The following is a 17507-nucleotide window of genomic DNA, read 5'->3' on the forward strand; positions in this document are numbered from 1 at the left end:
TGATTAAACACAAGAAAGAGCACAAAGTTCAAACAAGCACTGCTATTGAAACTGTGGCTGAGGGATTATGCAAAACGAACTTAGTCAGACCTTATCAAAGTATCTCTCCTCTTGAAGTCAAAATATCAGACTCTTATTTTCAGAACAACCTTTCTTTGATGAAAAGGAAAAGGTTCATTTTACTCTGAATCCTGATGTGGCCGTTCCCTTATCCTATGCTTCACAGACAGGCAGACACACAAGGTAGAGGAAAGACAGGATAGAAAAGATGGGTGAAATATGGCTTTGGTTGAAGTTTTCAGAACACTGGACCACTGGTTAGTTACAAGTGGGTGGTTTGGCTGGCAAGTTGGTCATGACACCTGCTGCTTGGACCCTCATTAGTTACAATCTGGTTCAAGGCCATCATCTAGTTGGATCCTTTTTCCTTAGGCAGGGCAGGCTTGGGTGGATGCTGTTTAGTTGGTTTCAGGATTCGATGAAAAGCCAAGAGAGGAGGAAAGAAATAGTTAGACACGATGTAACACAACAAGGAAGGGAGGCGAAAACAGGATCTTACATGTCTCTGGGATGCTGGCAGTTAGATATCCACACTGGCAGGCTGAGGACTGGATGTCATGAGAATGTGATGACTTTCAGCACTCACTGGTGAAAACAAAGTTCCTTAAACAAGAGCAAGGCCAGCCAGCCTTCCATCCAGGAAGTTGCACTGCTGGCAGGTTTGAGGATGAGCTGAGGGAAGATGAGATGAGGCGAGCTGGGATGCAAGGTGGGAAGGAGAGAGGAGAGAGAACTGAAAATGTTTTTATCAAAGTCTCCCCTGAACAAACCCAAAAAGGACAAAAATGGGAGACTTAGTACATTCCCCACTTGTTATTTTGTCCACTAATTAGGCCTAAGGTCTGTCACACCAGTTTTGGTCCATTAACTTCTTGTTGCACATCTTCTGTTTTACCAAGCATGAGTTCAACAGACCTTGAATCATGTCAGCAAGTCCTTTTTGTTTGCACTAATCCAGCTTCTGTGTCTGGTTGGCTAGCACTTGTTTATAATATTCATTTATTGAAAACAGCCTGATTTTCATGATTAATTTCCAAGTAGGAAAAAATTATAGGTTATGATAACATCTTCTGAACTTTCACTCACGTTTTGTGTTTGAGTTTACAGTAGGGGCACATTTTGTAGGCCCAATAGTTACAACACTTCGTTGTTCTCTGTCTCCACTCATGGGGGGCCCCCGTCCCCTTGTCAAACTCATCTGGTGAGCTCACCTGAGCAAGGGAGCCATCAAAGAGAACACCCCCTTCATTGTCTTGTAAGTGTCAGCTGGCTAGCTGAATCCATTGTGCTCTTTTCCTGGGACATATGAGCGACTGCTTGACGATGCCCTCTCCATGAGAAATAAACAGGTGTTCATGCTAGTCATACAAATGATACCGATCTCTCCCACACTTTTCACAGCCGGCCCTAAGGGATGCTTGAGAAATGGAACAGCCACTGGTTCACTCTACCAGCTGCGGCATGGACCTGTTGTGATAGGCACTTGCTGTGTTCTGAGCGCCACTTGTGCCGGGCGGAAATAATCTCTGTTATCAGGCACATTTTGGAGCCAAACCCAGTTTGTTGTTAATAATATTTCTGCGTGGCAGGATAGCAGCCATTGTGGATAGCCCAGCTGACCCTCCGTGCTTCTAGGAGCAGCCCCTGAAGATACAGCCCGTTAGATCACACAGTTGTACTGATAGGAGGGCAGCATGGTCTAGAGATTGGGAGCTGCATTCTAGTCTTGGCTCTGCCTCTCACCTGCCAGGGAGTCGCTTGGCCTCCCTGTTCCTCAGTTTCCCCAGCTCACCACATCTGCAAAGCTCTTTGAGATTTGTAGGAGAAAGGGGCCTGCTGTAATTGTTTGTGTGAGTCATTGTCCAGCTGGCTGGGAGGGACCCCTTCCAACATCCTAGCAGGGAAAACCAGTGATTGCCTCCTCGTGAGTCCAGGCCCTGACATTTGTGGTGCAGGACAGTTCTCTGGTGCTTGGCCCTGGATGCAAACCGATGGTGAAGAGTTTAGCCTTGTATGCAGGTTGTGCAAAAAATAACAGGTGTCACAGCAGGAATTGTCTCCATCTGCCCCCGCTGCCAGTGATGGCCAGGATGCCAAGGTGAAGGGCTTTTGTCAATGCTCTTGCTCTATTACCATCCAGATGCCGGCTCAGTACTGAAGGTCATAGCCCTTCAGAAAGGAAACTTCGCCGCAGCCGAAGAAGTCATTCTGGAGGAGCTGCAGGTTTTTAAGGTGCGATAAATGGCTCATGTGTGTGAATGATAGTGGTGTGCTTGCATGTTTGTGCATGTGTGTCTGAGTGTGCCACATATAGGAGTGTGTCTGTGCAATCAATGACACACACATAATATGCATGTACAATCCATGCAAACTACATTACCACCTGTGCTGACACTTGTGTATGACAGTTTCATACGTGGCACCTGCTGCATGAGTAAGCCTGTGTGTGTGACTGTTGTATGTGCGGGGTGTGGCATAGCGCCTTCCGTTTGGGTAAGTGTGTGCGCACGTGAGCTGTGTGTGTGACCGTCTCCAGTGCACGCCATGGGCTGGGATCTCCTCTCATGCTGGCATAGATAAATGAACTCAGTGCTGGGCTAGTGGGGGAAGGGGCTGGAGAAGCCGGTCTGATCTGGGTGGGCTGCTGGGGGAAGGGGCTGGCTCCATTATTCTGGGAAGCTTTAGTTCTTGCTTGTGTTAGTAAAGATGTGTGAGCCCTAGGAAGCAGTAAATGCTATACATTATGATGGGGGTAGTGGGGAGTGGGCAGGGAGCTGAATAAACCTATAAGGATTGAAGATGCCACAGACAGAATGTGGAGTTTTTGAAGACGAGGGTGGGTCGTTTCTGTGCCATGTCCTAGCTGAGGGCTGTCTCTTCCTCCCCCAGGCTCCCACGCCCATTACCACCATGGAAATCTCTGTCAAACGAGTGAGTAGTGGCTTCTCGGTGGGACAAATGCAGGGCAGAACCCAGCCTGGCTCGCACGCATGCTCGACACAGATGGACACAAAGGGGCTGTGCAGGGAGCAGAGACGCTGGGGGCAGATGTGGATGTGTGTACCAGTATTTAAAGTCCAGGAAACCATAACAGTGTCCGGCTTGGCCTAGACCGAGCAGGAAGCATCAGTGCATGAAGATTGGCAGATGCCTCGTGGCTGTGGCTGCAGCAGCTCTGGGGAGCACAGTGTGAGAAGCACGGTGTTAAGCTATCCTGTCTATCGCAGCAGCCAGTGCAGGATGTCTCCACCCAATGGGGCTTCCGTCAGATGCCTTGGAAGACCATTCCCCAGCTTAATGGAAACTCTCCTCATATTTATCCTAAAATCTTGGTTGCCCTTCTTGCCACTTCCCTCCTAGTCCCGCCCTCTTTGCCCACCCAGTGGAAATTCCTCTCCTTCGGGAGTGTTTATTTCTACCTGGAAACGAACTCTGGAGTTGATGAGCAGGGAGCATCATCCATCCATTGTTCTTTGATGGATCTGCCTGGCTGGTTACTAGCCTCCATACACAGCCCCATTGATATGCTTCTGTCCTGCCCTGCCCGCCCTGCTGCTCCAGTCCTGCACCCCCAGCCCAAGCTACACCAATGCACTTCCCTCCTTCTCTACTGCTTCCAGCCTTGGGCTCCCCACGCAGCTCTGCCAATGTCCTTGCAGCACCCCAGCTAGTCCAGGCCTTGCTTTCCCATGGCGCCTCAGTCTTTGTCTGTAATAACAAATCTCTCCGATCTGGGCCTGAACCCAAAGCAAGCAGAACGGTGCCAGTCTCCAGAGACTAGCCTTATATGGCCCCAGGCAGGCTTTGAACGCTGGCTCCTGCTGGGGAGGGGAGGGGAGAGTGCCCCAGCCCCACTGCTCTGCCCAGCCCCTGTTTGCTATGGGATCATCGTGGAGAGCTGGGCTCTAGGCAGAGCCCCTCTATTGTTTACCAGCCTGTTCCCATTTACTCCCACAGCAAATGCTCTACGTGGGCTCCCGTGTGGGGGTGGCCCAGGTGAAGCTGCACCAGTGCGAGACTTACGGCACAGCCTGTGCCGAGTGCTGCCTGGCCCGGGACCCGTACTGCGCCTGGGATGGCGTCTCCTGCACCAGATACCAAGCGTCGAGCAAGCGCCGGTTCCGCCGCCAGGACATCCGGACCGGGAACCCCGTGCACCAGTGTCTGGATCAGAACCTGACCGGTAAGGTGGCCCATGTGCTCTGCCTGTGTCCCAGCCCACGCGTGGCTGAGAGGGGCTAGCTTCCCACTCAGCAGCCCAGTGGCTGGATGCAGATAGGTCTAGAGGCGCCAGCCAGTGGCTAGGCATCCAGGACTCTCCTGCCCACTGGTGTCGTGGCAATGCCTGGGCTGTCCTCCCATGTAGCTGGGATCCTGAGCTGAACAGCACCTACCTCCAGGTGGTGGTTTTGCCCCAACGAGCTTTCCATGTGCGCTGAGCAGGGAGGTCACTCATGCAGCACCCTGGCCCAGCTCAGACATCCTGCACCCATGTCCCAGTCAGAGGCACTGAGCGTGGGCTCTGCGCTCACAAATGAAGATTCTCTTAACCAGCTGTCCCTGTGATGTCGTGCCACATGGTGATGGGGGACAAGCCACCCCTGCCCACAGAGCAAATCCAGCCAAACGTGCCCTGCCAGCACTGCACGGGGCCATCGGGGTCTGTCCAGATGCTCTGGGCCCAAGGCCAGAGGCCCTCACCTGAGCGGAGTCAGGGCTGTCCCCTAGGGTTGGGGTGGGTGGTGGCTGGCACTGGCTGCCTGCTCCCTGGGGTGCACCACGTCCCTCGGGCACTGAGCGAACGTCTGTGTTCCACCAGTGGATGATTTTGACAGCGCCGAGGAGAAGGTGGTGTATGGGACGGAGCACAACAGCACCTTCCTGGAGTGCGTCCCCAAGTCGCCCCAGGCCACCGTGCAGTGGTTCCTTCAGAGACCCCACGATGAGCGAAGAGATGAGGTGAGGTGACCTTCCCCCCCCCCCATGCCTCCCCCTCCCAGTCTGCCTCCTGGAGCACCCCACCCCCATACCCAGCATGGTGCCCCTTACCCATTGCCAAAAGCTTCCAGTCCAATGAGCAGAGTCCTCCCTGCCCCTCTTGGCCTCCCAGTCGATGAGCTGCCTCTTGCCCAGGGTTCCATGCGCCTGCAGCTGTCGTCTGCCCTTCGTGTTCTCTTATGGTCTGTGCTCAGGGCTGGGAGGCGCTGGAGCATTGTCTGAGCGGGTTTCTAACATTCTCTACACGCTGAGCAGCTACTCGCTGTCTGATGAGGCAGCCTGCAGGGGCCTCCTCAGTGAACGTTACATGAGCTCTGGGCCTGGGGCAGGACTCGCCTGATGCTATGAGAGCAGGTAGAAGATGGCCTCATCAGCAGTGGGCTGCAGGGGGTAGGAAGGAGCAGCCATGCCCAAGGAAAGCAGATGCAGGAGAGCTGGTTCCCTTGGCAGGGTAGCCCCATGGAGCTGGCACTGGGGAGCCGACATGGGCGGCAGATATAACAGGCTGCTGTGGGAAACGGCTGGGGCTGCTCCGACCCCGGACCTGCCAGCGTGGCTGGGGCTGCTCCGGCCAGGGCTCGGATCGGTCAGCCAGCTGGGGGTCGGATCGGTCAGCCAGCTGGGGCCGGCCTGGAGCGCCTCTGGCAGTGGGGGAGGGGAGGCTCAGGGTTCCAGCTGGCCAGGGGCTTCTCAGACCACGGGATGCAGGGCGCGAGGCTCCAGGCTCCAGCTGCAGGGGGCGGGGCCTCCTGCAGAAGGGATGGGGCCATGGGGCTAGCCTTCCCGAAGGGGGGTCCACCCGCCACCCATGGCAGCCAACTGTTCTCTGGGGACCTCTCTCGACAAGCCACCCCAGGCAGGGTTTTCTGGCTCTGATTGCCTCCACGGGTGACAGTGGCCGGGATATTTTGCAGGCAGCCCTTGCTCTGTGTGGGGAGGTGCACACAGCCCCCGGGGCCAGATCATCCTGGGGCTTCCCCTCTGACACATTTAGCCCCTGCTGTCTGATGATCAGCTCCAGGCCAGCCGAGGCTTTCGCTCTGCTTCCCCACTGACTTGCATCCCCGAGTGCCCCATCTCCGCTCCCTCCACCTGCCCAGCCTTCCTGCTGGATGTTCCCTGGAGGCGGGATCTCTCTGCCCCAGCTCCCGGTGCAGCTGGCCAGCCAATGGAAGCCTGCCAGCGCTGCTGTAATGGAGGAGGGGAGGGTGGAAGGCTGCTTAGAGTGCAAGGCTGGGGAGAATGTCTGGAAGCCACAGAAGCCATCAGATTCCCTTTGACTGGGGGCAGGGTGCCAGGGGACCTGTGGTCAGAGCCAGCATGGTGGGAGATGGGATATGGGATCACGAAGGCCAGGGGTCAGAGCTGGCGAGGTGAGAGGTGGGATATGGGATCACGTGGCTTGGTGGTCGAAGCCGGCAAGGTAGGATGTGGGATTATGTGTCTTGGTGGCTGGAGCCAGCATGGTGGGAGGTAGGATGTGGGATTACGTGGCTCAGTGGTTGAAGCCAGCGAGGTGGGAGGTAGGATATGGGATTACATGGCTCGGTGGTCGGAACTGGCATTGTGGGAGGTATGATATAGGATCACGTGGCTTCATGATCAGAGCCAGCCCAGCAGTCCCTATGTTCCCACGTTTGATTGCCGTGTGGTCGCTTGCAGGTGAAGACGGACGAACGGATCCTGAAGACGGAGCAGGGGCTTCTGTTCCGGAAGCTGTACCGCCCAGATGCCGGCACCTATTACTGCAAGAGCCTGGAGCATGGCTTCACCCAGACCGTCACCAAGGTCACGCTGGAGGTGATCGAGAGCCAGCAGCTGGAGCACATCTTCCAGCGGGATCACGAGGACGAGTCCCCTCGCCCACCCTGCCTGGTGCCGGAGCCCCGCCTGCCGCCGGGGCACAGGGCCTGGTTCAAGGACATCATGCACTTGATTGGTTACGCCAACCTGCACCAGGTGGAGGAGTACTGTGAGCGGGTGTGGTGTGGCGACCGGCAGCGCCGCAAGGCCAAGCCCCCCAAGAGCAAAAATGCACTTAGCGGCATGGATGCCGGCAAGAAAGGGAGGGCCAAGCTGCACGAGAGGAACCGGATGCCCAGGCAGGCCATGGCCACATAGAGACCGAAGGGAGGGGGGCGTACACGAGGGGGGAGATGGGAGAGAGGAGGGACCTACTGGAACAAACCCCTCCCTGAAAGGGACAATCCACCCAGCTAGGAACAGTGTCCATGCTGCCCTAACAATAGGACCTGCCAAGCCAGGAGCTGTCTCGCCACATGGCTGAGTCTGGAGACATTCACCATTGGAGGCACGGGGCATCTCTTGATTCCAGCACTGGAGACGGCTCTGGGAGCTCCCCCGTCCCACCAGAGCATCTATTTCCCACCCCACCCCAGCATCTCTCCCAGTTGAGGATGTCTTGTTTCCAGCCAGGCTGCAGGTGCATTGAACGATCATGGTGGGGCTCTCCACAACCCTCAGCGCAGCCCCGGAAGGGCATGATGTTCCGTAGGAGCCTGGCAGCTCGGGGCAGGGAGGGTGATACAGAGCAGAAGGGCTGATGGAGAGGCTGGTAAGCAGGAGCTGGCTACGTCCCTGATGGGAGAGAAGGAAAAGACCACTACACCCACAGCATCGGGATGACTAGGTGGGTTCGGTGTGGAGCTGGGGTAGCCAGGTTGAGTGCCCCGGAGAATGAGAAGAGCCAATTCCTATACACCCAGCTGGGGCCACAACCGGCTGTTCAGTAGGATATTGTCTGCCTCCTCTGGCCATCTCCCACGGTGCTGTGGGACTCAGGGGAGGAGGAGTGAGTCTCATCAGAGTTTTGGCCCAGTTATGGACAGAACTGTCACTAGGGTGGAGTTGAACGTTATTTGTCTCCCACAGGAACCCTGCTGTCTCTCCCCACCCTGGTACTGGGCAGCAGTCAGAAAGGGGGCCCAGCTAATCACTTTACATGTGGCCTCAGGCTCTGTCAGGAATGCCCTTAGTTACAGAACACACCTCAACATTCACGTGGCCATGGACTCCCCCTACTGCCTGGTGTCACGGCAACGGTCACCGGGCCGCGGACTCCCCCGCCCGCTTGGCGGCAGGGTTCACCGGGCCGCAGACTCCCCCGCCCGCTGGGCAGCATGGCAGGGTCCATCGGGCCGCGGGCTCCCTCGCTCGCTCGGTGGCGTGGCAGGGTCCATCGGGCCGCGGGCTCCCTCGCTCGCTCGGTGGCGTGGCCGGGTTCACCAGGCCGCGGGTTGCCCCGCCCGCTCAGCGTCGTGGCAGGGTCCACCCGGCCGCGGACTCCCTCGCTCGCTCGGCGGCATGATAGGGTTCACCCATTCGAGGAACGCTGCAGCATTCACCCACCTACAGCCCATTAAGGAATGAGGGTGTCTTCACTGAGCCAGTGACCTAGAGCTGAAAGGCTCCGTCTCTCCCTGCAGATCCCCGAACTAGGCGATCCCCTCCGCAGACCCGTTATCCACTGACTGCTGGTGAAATCCATCAGTTTTCTGAACAAATAAACCAGCCCATTGCTGTAGAAGTGCAGATGGGGAGTTACTTGCCTTTGTGGTCATTGAGTGAGGTTGGCTGCGGTGCTGAACGTTGTCTCGGTGAGCGATGCCTGAAATTAATGTTTGCTTCCACAACGCAGTTCCAGCTGTGAAACTGAACTGGTGGAGTTTTTCCAACTCCTGCTAGAGTAATGCATATTTCCAGTGACTAGGCAGCTAAAGTCTAAGTGTCAGGATTTGATCCTCTTATGTATTTATTGATTTATTAGGGGCTTTCCCCCCTAGGATTAGTCCTTTAGAGCTCTCTGTAGTCTCCTCCCAAATCAGACTGCTTGACCTCAAACCCAACACAGATACAGCCTCAAAGAGAGAGAGTGCCAGCATAATGGCTGATCAGTATTGTAACGATCTGGCTAGTACAGATCTCTGGCTGCCTTTTGCTAGCTGGGAATCATAGGATCAGATCTCTGCTGCAGCTGGGAATCCACTCAACCTGACCTGGCCACTTCAAGGGACCACCAGGCAGCCACTTGTAGCAACCTGATTTTCCGCTTGGCCCTGGTGCCAGTTAGAGCAGCCTAGGGCCTGCTCTGATTTACACCCTCTGACAACCCTTTCAGAGGGACTGTTGGCCAGCCAAGAATAGCCAGAGTGCAGTAGTGCTTCCGCCACATGCCTATGCTGGGGAGGGGTGGCGTAAGAACTGGCTATGCTGGCTTTACACCACCTATGAACTCCCCTTTGCCAGGCCAGACACAATAGGTATGAGAATAGAAGAGACTCTGTCTTGAATGTGTGTCATAGGCCCTATATAGCTGGGTGCTAATGGAAATTCTACGGGCGCGCAATGGCAGGGGAGCCTAAAGCATGAAAACTTTGTTCCCAAAGCCAAGCATGCTGCAGCGGGATAGCAATGCAGCCCTGCCGTGACATGAGTTTGTGGCTGCGCTGAGAACTGACTCACCCAGAAGAAATGCACTCTTGCCCTGTTTTCTAAGGCCAGGTCATGCATCCTTCCTGCCAGCACCTAGGAGCTTCCTCCATGGGTGCTGGTAGAGGAGTCACTGGTGTACGCACTGCCCAGGGTGCCTGAGCAAGGAAGGGCATCCTGATCTGGCCTGGGGCGTCCACTGGCCTGCCCCGTTGCCCAGAGCAGCCGGGTAGTGAAGCGTTGCTCATTCTCTGCTGGGCCATGCACCAACCACCTCCCCCATACTCTTGGCTTCCGGGTTATTGTGCCCTCTCTGGGGTCCCTCCAGGGGATGGGTCTCTGTGTTAGCTTGCCCTGGCTGGGCAGCTGTGGGGAAGGGAAGCCTTTATGCTATTTAGCTGAATGGTGGTGTCTGCCTGTCCTGTCCCAAGGCTAATGCTCTCCAGCCATGCACAAAGGCCATGCTCCAGCCCTGCTTTGAGGGCTTCCATCAGTGTAAAATATTTGCTTTACCCAAGGTGACCTGGGAGAGTGGGAGTGGGGAAAAAGCTGAGTGCTGGCGCTGGTCAGACTGGTTCCTAGTTAAACACAGCGAGCCACGTGCATCTGATTTGCACGTTCCAAAGCACCAGTGCCACAGAGGAAAATGTGAGCAGCTGGGGTGGAGGATGGGCAATGCAAGTTCCACAGAGCAAGGGCTGGATTCTCCTGTCTGCTACACCAAGCTAGCCCTACTGTGCTGTAGGGGTTGGACTCTAGCACTGGGAGTCCTAGTGCCCGCTCTGCCACTGCCCCATTGCGTGACCTCAGGGGAGTCACTCCTTGAGCCGCTCTGGGTCTCAGTTTCCCCATCTGTAAAATGAGATTGACCTACCACCCCAGACGATTGCTGGGCTGAATTCCTTCAGGTGCTTCGACATACTGGGGTGGAAGGGTGGGAAACCCCTGAGCTCGGTGCTGCTTTGCAGAGCACTGTAACAAGGGGAGTGCAGCCCTGTGTAATACTGTAGTATATTTATCTGACACGCCCTGTGATGAGGAACTCCCTCCTGCCTCTACAGGGGCCGGATCAATGATCTTTGCCGTCCCTAGCTACTTCCTATGAGTAACTGGCTGACCTTCCTCTAGGGCTTTGAGGACAGGCCCTGTAGCCTGAGCGTGGGGGGAGGAGAGAGAGTCCAACAATCAGCGCGTTCCTGCAGCTGGCTTGGGTGCAGCTACGGGGCATTTATTTTTGGAAAGTGGCGATAATGTGCAAAGTGAGCAGGAAAGAGAGTAAAATAACAAACAGTCCAATACCGTGTGGGTAGGGGGCTGGAAGCCAGCAGCCAATGGTAGCGAGCAGCCTGCGGTGCTAAGGGGCCTGAGTCCTTGACACCTGTACAGAGTTGTTGTTGTTATCTGTATTGTGGTAGGACCCCAGAGTCCCAGTCATGGACCAGGACCCCCACGGTGCTAGGTGCTGTACAAACACAACCAAAAGGAGAACCCTGCCCCAGAAAGCTTCCAATCAAAGTCAAGTACATGTAAAACCAATCAATCAGCTGCACCAATTCTCAGCTATATATTGGCTGTCTAACTCCACCCCTTCATTTGCATAACCCCACCCAGGGGAGGGAATTATTTTATAAATAGCCTCTCCTCCATTATGGCTGGAAGGACAGGCCGGTTGTGATGGGGAAGGCAGCCTTGGCCCAGGTAAGCCCACCCAAAGGAAGGGAGTTGGGAGCAGATGAGAAGGGTGCTGACCAGTCGGGGAGAAGGCATACTTCTGCCATTGACCTTGCTCTCCCCAGCCTCGAAAGCAAGAGGAAGGAAAAGGGGGTAAGGAAACCAGGTGAAACCTTTATCTGGGGAAATGCAAGCCTCCTCGTCCCCAGCTATAAAATGTATTAGTAGTATAATTAATCTAGGCCCATAACAGCTGTCAGTGTGGACCTTTGGACTTAGATGGTAACAGAGCCCTGCCACTGAGCTAAGGGAGACTCTCTGTTAGCAGTGTGGGTCCTATGACACACAGCCAAGCAGTTCTTATTTTGTCTCCCAGAGGGCACCTGGTGACTGAACTGGTTTTCAGCCAGGCTCAGAAATCTGCAGGGACCCAGGCATTCCCTACAGCAGTGGTACCTGAACTGTGGGGCATGTCCCCCTAGGGGGCATGAAGGAATGTCCAGGGGGGTGCGGCAGGGCTCAAGCCAGCCCCCACAGGGAGGGAGCATCCCCCCCAGCCTCCGTTCTGCCCCCAGCTCTGCTCCCAGCCACTGGCCCCACTCCTGGCTGCATTGCAGCTGCTGGCCCTCTCTCTCAGCCCCCAGCTGTGGTTCTGCTCTTGGCCCCAGTCCCCCTTATTCCCCCAGCCGTGACACTGCTCCCGGACCAGGTGTGTGTGTGTGGGGGGGGGGCACAGACACATTTCATTACTGTTCCTACAGTGAGGGCTGGAGCATAGATCTTGCCCATTGTCTCCCACTCATCCCGTTTCCCGAGAGCTGTGATGTCCAGAGCTGGCCTGTGCGTGCAGCTCAGGATGGGAAGTGGCTGGGGAGTGGGTGGGCACCAGTCCCATAGCTTCCTCTTCCCTGTTTGTTAGCTCCTTCCCTCCCCTGCACCTGAACACAAGGAAAGAAACTGACCCTGCTCCTGCTCCTCATGAGTGAAATCCTGACTGCAACTGCTGCCACTTCCTGCCTCCCATGCCAACCTCCTGGAATGCCTCCCAAGGGCTCCATATGCCATGTATAGCTGATCTTTGGGACTCACTGCTACAGGAGGTCATCAGGGTCAAGGGGTGGCATTTCCAAAGGGCCCGGGTGATTCATACGTACTGATAACACTTGGAGCTGTGCAGTTAAAGCTGAGAAGCATGATCAAAGTTTATGCTTCTGGCCAGAGGAAAGGCTAGGAAAGGGTGCCACCCATGGCAGGGTGCATTGCAGCCGGGGTGCCTCTCACGTGCCTTCCCCTGGTGCACTGGAAGAGCCAGAGTGCAGGACTGCAGGGCAATTCCTGGCATCCCCATCAAGGGACGTAGCTTTCAGGTGACTTTCAGTAGCATGAGGCCACTGTCCGATCACTGGGGCCCAGCTCCCTGGTGTTCCATATCTGAGCTGATGCTGCAGCTTCCACCAGCTCAAATAGGCAGAAAATCTCATTGCGGGTTTCATTAGCAGGGACAGGCTGCAGGGCTGGGAGCCAGAACCAGTGGAAATGTGACTCCCACTGTCCATCTCTCCTGACCTGTCCCATGTGATATCCCCCCTGCCACCTCCTTCTCTCTCCTTTCTCACAACTCACCCTCCTCCTCCCTCCTTGCCAATTCCCCAGCTGCTGCTTGTATGTATCCGCACTGCACAATATTGTGTTGTGTGTGACGAGCTCCCAGTTGGTGGCCTCCCGATTCCCATTAGAGCAGCAGCTGAAAAGCCCAGTCACAAATTCCCTGGGGCGTCTGCCATGATGCTGAAGTTGTGTCAAAATCTCCTCCTCCTGGCACTGTCTCGGCTCTGCGGCTGGGACCCTACAAGGAGAACGTGCACTCTGACTTCACGATAGCCCTTGAGCTCCCACTTAGAAATGGCTCCCGCCCCTCGCTCCCTTCCGGGTGGAGCTGCTGAGACTGGGCCATGCCTCACTGTTGGTTTCACCTCCTGCCTGGCCCTTGTGCCCTGAGTCAGATGGGCTGGCAGGGAAAGATGGTCTTTGCTTGCAGATCGCTGCACATCAGACGCCCCCAGGGCATCCTGAAGGTGCCAGGTGTACTTACATGCACCCGCCCAACCGCGATGCGGCCACTGCCCCGAGCTGGTGGCTGCTGAGCTGATAGGACAGTGAGGGAACCTCAGATCCAGGTGGGGGTGAGGAGCTGGTACTCCCTCTGCTCAGGGGACAGCTCCTAGCACCGCCAGGCAGGGGAGAGGCCCAGGGCCCACCGCCATTCACACTCCAGCTGGCCACGGTGCACTGGAATGAAGCAGGGTGTCTGTGGGCCGTTCAGCATTGGATTCTTGGACACCAGGCCTGACACCCCAAAGGGAGGCTGATGTGGGTCTGTGTCTATATTTTACAGCCAGGAGTGGCTCAGAGCCCACTGTCTCCCAGATGTTCCCCCCACCCCTTGCATACAGATACACTACCCACTTGGGCTCAGCCCCATGGTCCATATTCCAGCCCTGCAGGGGGTGAGGGTGGGTGGGCTTGGCTGCGGAATGTGCCCATGCTGTTTCCGGAAGCAAAGGCGCCTGCGAGTGCTGTCACTAGCAGATCAGAGGGAGGCAAAGGGGCAGCGGTTAAACCTTTCCCAAGCGCGTGGCTGTAGAGGAGGAATTAGAGCCCGGGCTGGGCTGAGCAGAGAAAAGCCAAAGGGGCAGATGGGAGGGAAATTCAACACATTTCCTCTGCTCGCCTGCATGTCACTCTCTGCTCCAGCTGTCCAAGGGAACCTCTGGAATAGAGGTGCGCATGGCAATTCAGTGGGCTGTGGGGGCTCAGCAGCTTGCGGTGCCCTGTCCCAGCCCTAGGCCAGGTAATAAGTCCCAGCCTGAAAGCCATGACCCTATGAAAGCCTTGGTCAGTTAGCTGGCGTCACTAATCTGCTCCCCGTTGCCTTCCTCTGGTTGACTGCCGCAGCTTCGCTCAGGCCTCGTCCGTGGAGTGCTCCTGCCTGGGACCCACCGCAAAGGATTCTGGGGGATTGGTCACCCCATGTCTGAATGCAGCAAGGTGAGGGAGGCTGGCCCTCATTCCCTTGCTCAGGGACTTGTTGGCAAATCAGGCATTGAGAACTTTGCAGCTCCCTGGCCCTGGCAGCTGGGTGCCCATCTCCACCCCAGGAAGCCAGGTGAGGTGCAGCTGCCTGGAGCGGTTTCTCCAGCCTCCAGGCAGAGGGGAAATCACTTCTGTGGCAGCCAGCAGCAGCAGCTCCTTTTCCACACGGCCAGCATGATCTCACTCGCTGAGTAAACTCCCCAAAGCGGATAAGGATCTCACTCCTTCCTGCAGCCCCTGACCCCACACAATAGTGTGAACCACAGGCCCTGCTGGGAAGGGCTTTGTTAAAAGCGAGAGAGAGGAAAGGAATCACATGCCAAAGTCTGGGCTGGGCTGAGCCTAAACCAACCAGGGGCTGGCGATAAACCCCAGCCAGCCAGCCGGGGTGGGCGTCTGCAAGCCGCTGCCACGCAGGGCAGCACAATGGGGAATTGTTCCCTGTTTGCTGGGGTTTCCTCGCCCCAGGATGCAGGAGGATCCTTCTAAGGCTGGAACAAAACTGCACGTGCAGCGCCGGAAGGGGTGGTTCTCGTTTGGCAGCTGTCCTTTCATGTTTGTCGGGGAGAGAGGAAGTGATCGTTGGCCTGGGGGGGCCTGGCGCACAGACCAAAGCCTCATTCTCCCCTGGGTAATGCTGAACAACCGATCTTTGCCATATCGCCTCCTTCAAAATGTACAAAGCCTCTGCTGTGTGCTGCTCCGGGGGTGGATAGCTAGCTGAACTAGCTAAGCAGGGATTCCCTTTGTTCCAGGGGGTCCCTGGCTGGCAGGGAGCCAATGTAGCAGTCCATCTGAGGATGCCTTGGTCTAGGCAGCAGGGCTGGCTTGCCTCTGTGCTCTGGCTATGGTCAGCTGCTGGAATGGTGCCTTGGGGGCCGTGGCTGTAGTGTTCATGTTTATAACGGGGACTGGATCAGACGAGCTCTCAGCTGGTGCTAGCCTCTCAGTCCAGACACCCCTGCCTCCCCACCCCAAGCTGTGCTCTGCACCGGTGGAGGCAGCTCAGTGGTCGGTCCATAGAGCAGCATCCTCCACTCTGATCTGGGGACCCAAGAAGTGACTCTCTGACTGGGTTCAAGGAGGAATCCCAACTCCTCCAAGGTTTACGTCTTTTCAGACCTCGGGCTCTGCTTCTGAGCCTTCTTACAAAGAGAAGCCTCAACTGGGCAGTTTGATCTGGACTTCCCCGAAAGATCCAGGTAGTTCCAGCCCACTCGTACTGCAGTGTCAGCTCTTTGGGGTCTGCAGATGTTCTGGGCCAATGGCTCTCCTCAGTTACAGCTGCTGACACTGGTGGAGTTGCAGAGGTGTAACAGAGGGCAGGAGTTGGTCTTTTGTGATGGCCATGGATCGCAGGGCTAAGTCCATGCCCACTGCATCACATGGCTGTCACATTGTTTTCATCTCATCCTTTCCAAGTGTGCATGTCCCACTCCCAGCAGAGGGCCAGTCTGGGCACCTCCTTGCCAGAGAAATGCTGATGCTTGGAGAAGGCTCCGGGAAGAAGAAGAAGAAGAACAACAACAACAAAAAAGGATCCGGGATATTGAATGGGCTGATTTACAAGGAAAGGTGGGAGTGACATATGTGTTGCTTGGCTAAGAGCTGACTACAGAGGAGGGGAAATGATGCCAGACTACAAATGTTTGATGGGTGTAAACAAGGAGGGAAAAAAGTTATTTAGGGTGGGTCCAGGGCATAACTGGGACCAATGGAGAAAAACAAAACCCAGTCTGAACCCCTCAGGTACTAGAGGGTTAATATCACATTGCTGGCTGGTGGCGTCTGAGCAAGGGAGCAATTTCTTCACCAAGCAAGAATGCTATTGCAGAGCCTACCTGCTACACGGGAATAGACTCGCTGACAATGCTCCCTGTTGTCAGGTCATGGAAAATCCCTCCTGAAAGAGGGAGAATAAGGCGGAATGCTTCAGCCCCTTCTCAAAGGCCTTCGGAGGCAGTGGGACGACACCCAATGGCGTCATTGGACGTTGGATCGGGCCCTATATCTTCTCTTGGAGCTTCAGTGGGTTTTTCTGGCTTTGCAATCTACGACTCTATGAATCTCTCTCTTTTGTGACACTAGGAGGAAATTGCAGTAGATGCTCAGAACACAGTACCCCCCACGGGGATGCACTGGGCTGGGGTGCAGTCTCTAGGAATGGGCCGACCACCCCCTTGCTTGGAACATTTCAAATCAGGCTCAAAGAAGTACTCACATCACAGAGTTTAAAGCCAGAAGGGACCACTAGAGCCTCTGGTCCAAACTCTCAACCCAAATGAAACATTAATTTCATGTCAATCAAAATATTTCACCTGACCCAAAACTAAACTTTTTCATTTTGCCAAAAAAATCCAGTTTGTTTTTTGTTTGTTTGAGGTTGGCCCAAAATTATGATTTTTTTTTCCAGTTCGGCCCCCAAACCGAAAAACTGGGCCCATGAGCAACACGACCTAAAAGGGCTTTCCCAGGTGTTATTTCCCTGGGGCAAAGCAAACGCAACCAAGGAGCTCCTGGCAATTTCCCTGCTAATTAAAGCAAGTACCAGACAAACATGGGGAAAATGCCACCCAGGGGCTTGTTTGCTTGAGCTTTAATTAAGCTGAATGAGGCTAATGCAGCCTGGGGGGAAGTTAGAGGAAAGAATTGCTGATGTGTATCTGACTGCCTAGCCCTGCCTGCCAGGGGATCTGCCCACTCCTTTAGCTGACTGCCTCCCTCCCCGTTTGGTGTGGTGTTGGGGAAGCACTAGGGGGTGCTGTGCAGGGAGGAATGAGGGGTTTCTGGGTGCCTGGGTCCTGCCTTCCCACTCTACCCCTCTTCCCTCTGCTGCTAAGGCCTGAGCTCAATGAACTGGGGATCAGGCCCCAACTCCCAGCACTTCCTGCAGCAGGAACCCAGCAGAGCGGAGAGGGTCTGCGGTGCTGCTCCAGGTGCTGGCAGCTGAGTGGGGGCCCTCCAGCCTAGCAGGGAGTCTCCTTTTGCCCAAGCGGAAGCAGCAGCCTATGGCTTTAGAGCGGCTGTGTCTGAGCCCCCGTGTCCTTGGAACGCTGGCAGAGAGAGAAGGGAGTGAGCGAGAGAGAGGTCCCTGCTAGAGCAGCAGCCAGGGCAGCACGAGCCTGTCGGGATTAGCTTGGTGCCCATTCCCAGCAAAGCTGGCGAATGGCCATCTCCAGCCAAGGCCTGGTTGTGTTGAGTAGCCCAGCCTGCTCCACACAGCCGTGGGGTGGTTT

The 17507-nt window shown here is 55.7% G+C and overlaps 1 protein-coding gene across 2 annotated transcripts in view; it reads left to right on the forward strand.

The window, feature by feature from the left end:
• Window positions 1-9275, forward strand: part of SEMA3G (semaphorin 3G) — a 104629-nt gene extending 95354 nt beyond the window's left edge. For both annotated transcript variants that reach the window (XM_045024754.1, XM_045024753.1), the window contains exons 12-16: window positions 2201-2292; window positions 2950-2991; window positions 4018-4243; window positions 4880-5019; window positions 6721-9275. In XM_045024754.1, coding sequence (XP_044880689.1) covers window positions 2201-2292; window positions 2950-2991; window positions 4018-4243; window positions 4880-5019; window positions 6721-7179 — 959 coding nt within the window. In that variant the 3' untranslated portion in view covers window positions 7180-9275. The remainder of the gene's footprint in view (window positions 1-2200; window positions 2293-2949; window positions 2992-4017; window positions 4244-4879; window positions 5020-6720) is intronic.
• Window positions 9276-17507: the final 8232 nt, after the last annotated feature.

The sequence above is a fragment of the Mauremys mutica genome, chromosome 7, assembly GCF_020497125.1.
Source record: "Mauremys mutica isolate MM-2020 ecotype Southern chromosome 7, ASM2049712v1, whole genome shotgun sequence".
Lineage (NCBI taxonomy): Eukaryota > Metazoa > Chordata > Testudines > Geoemydidae > Mauremys > Mauremys mutica.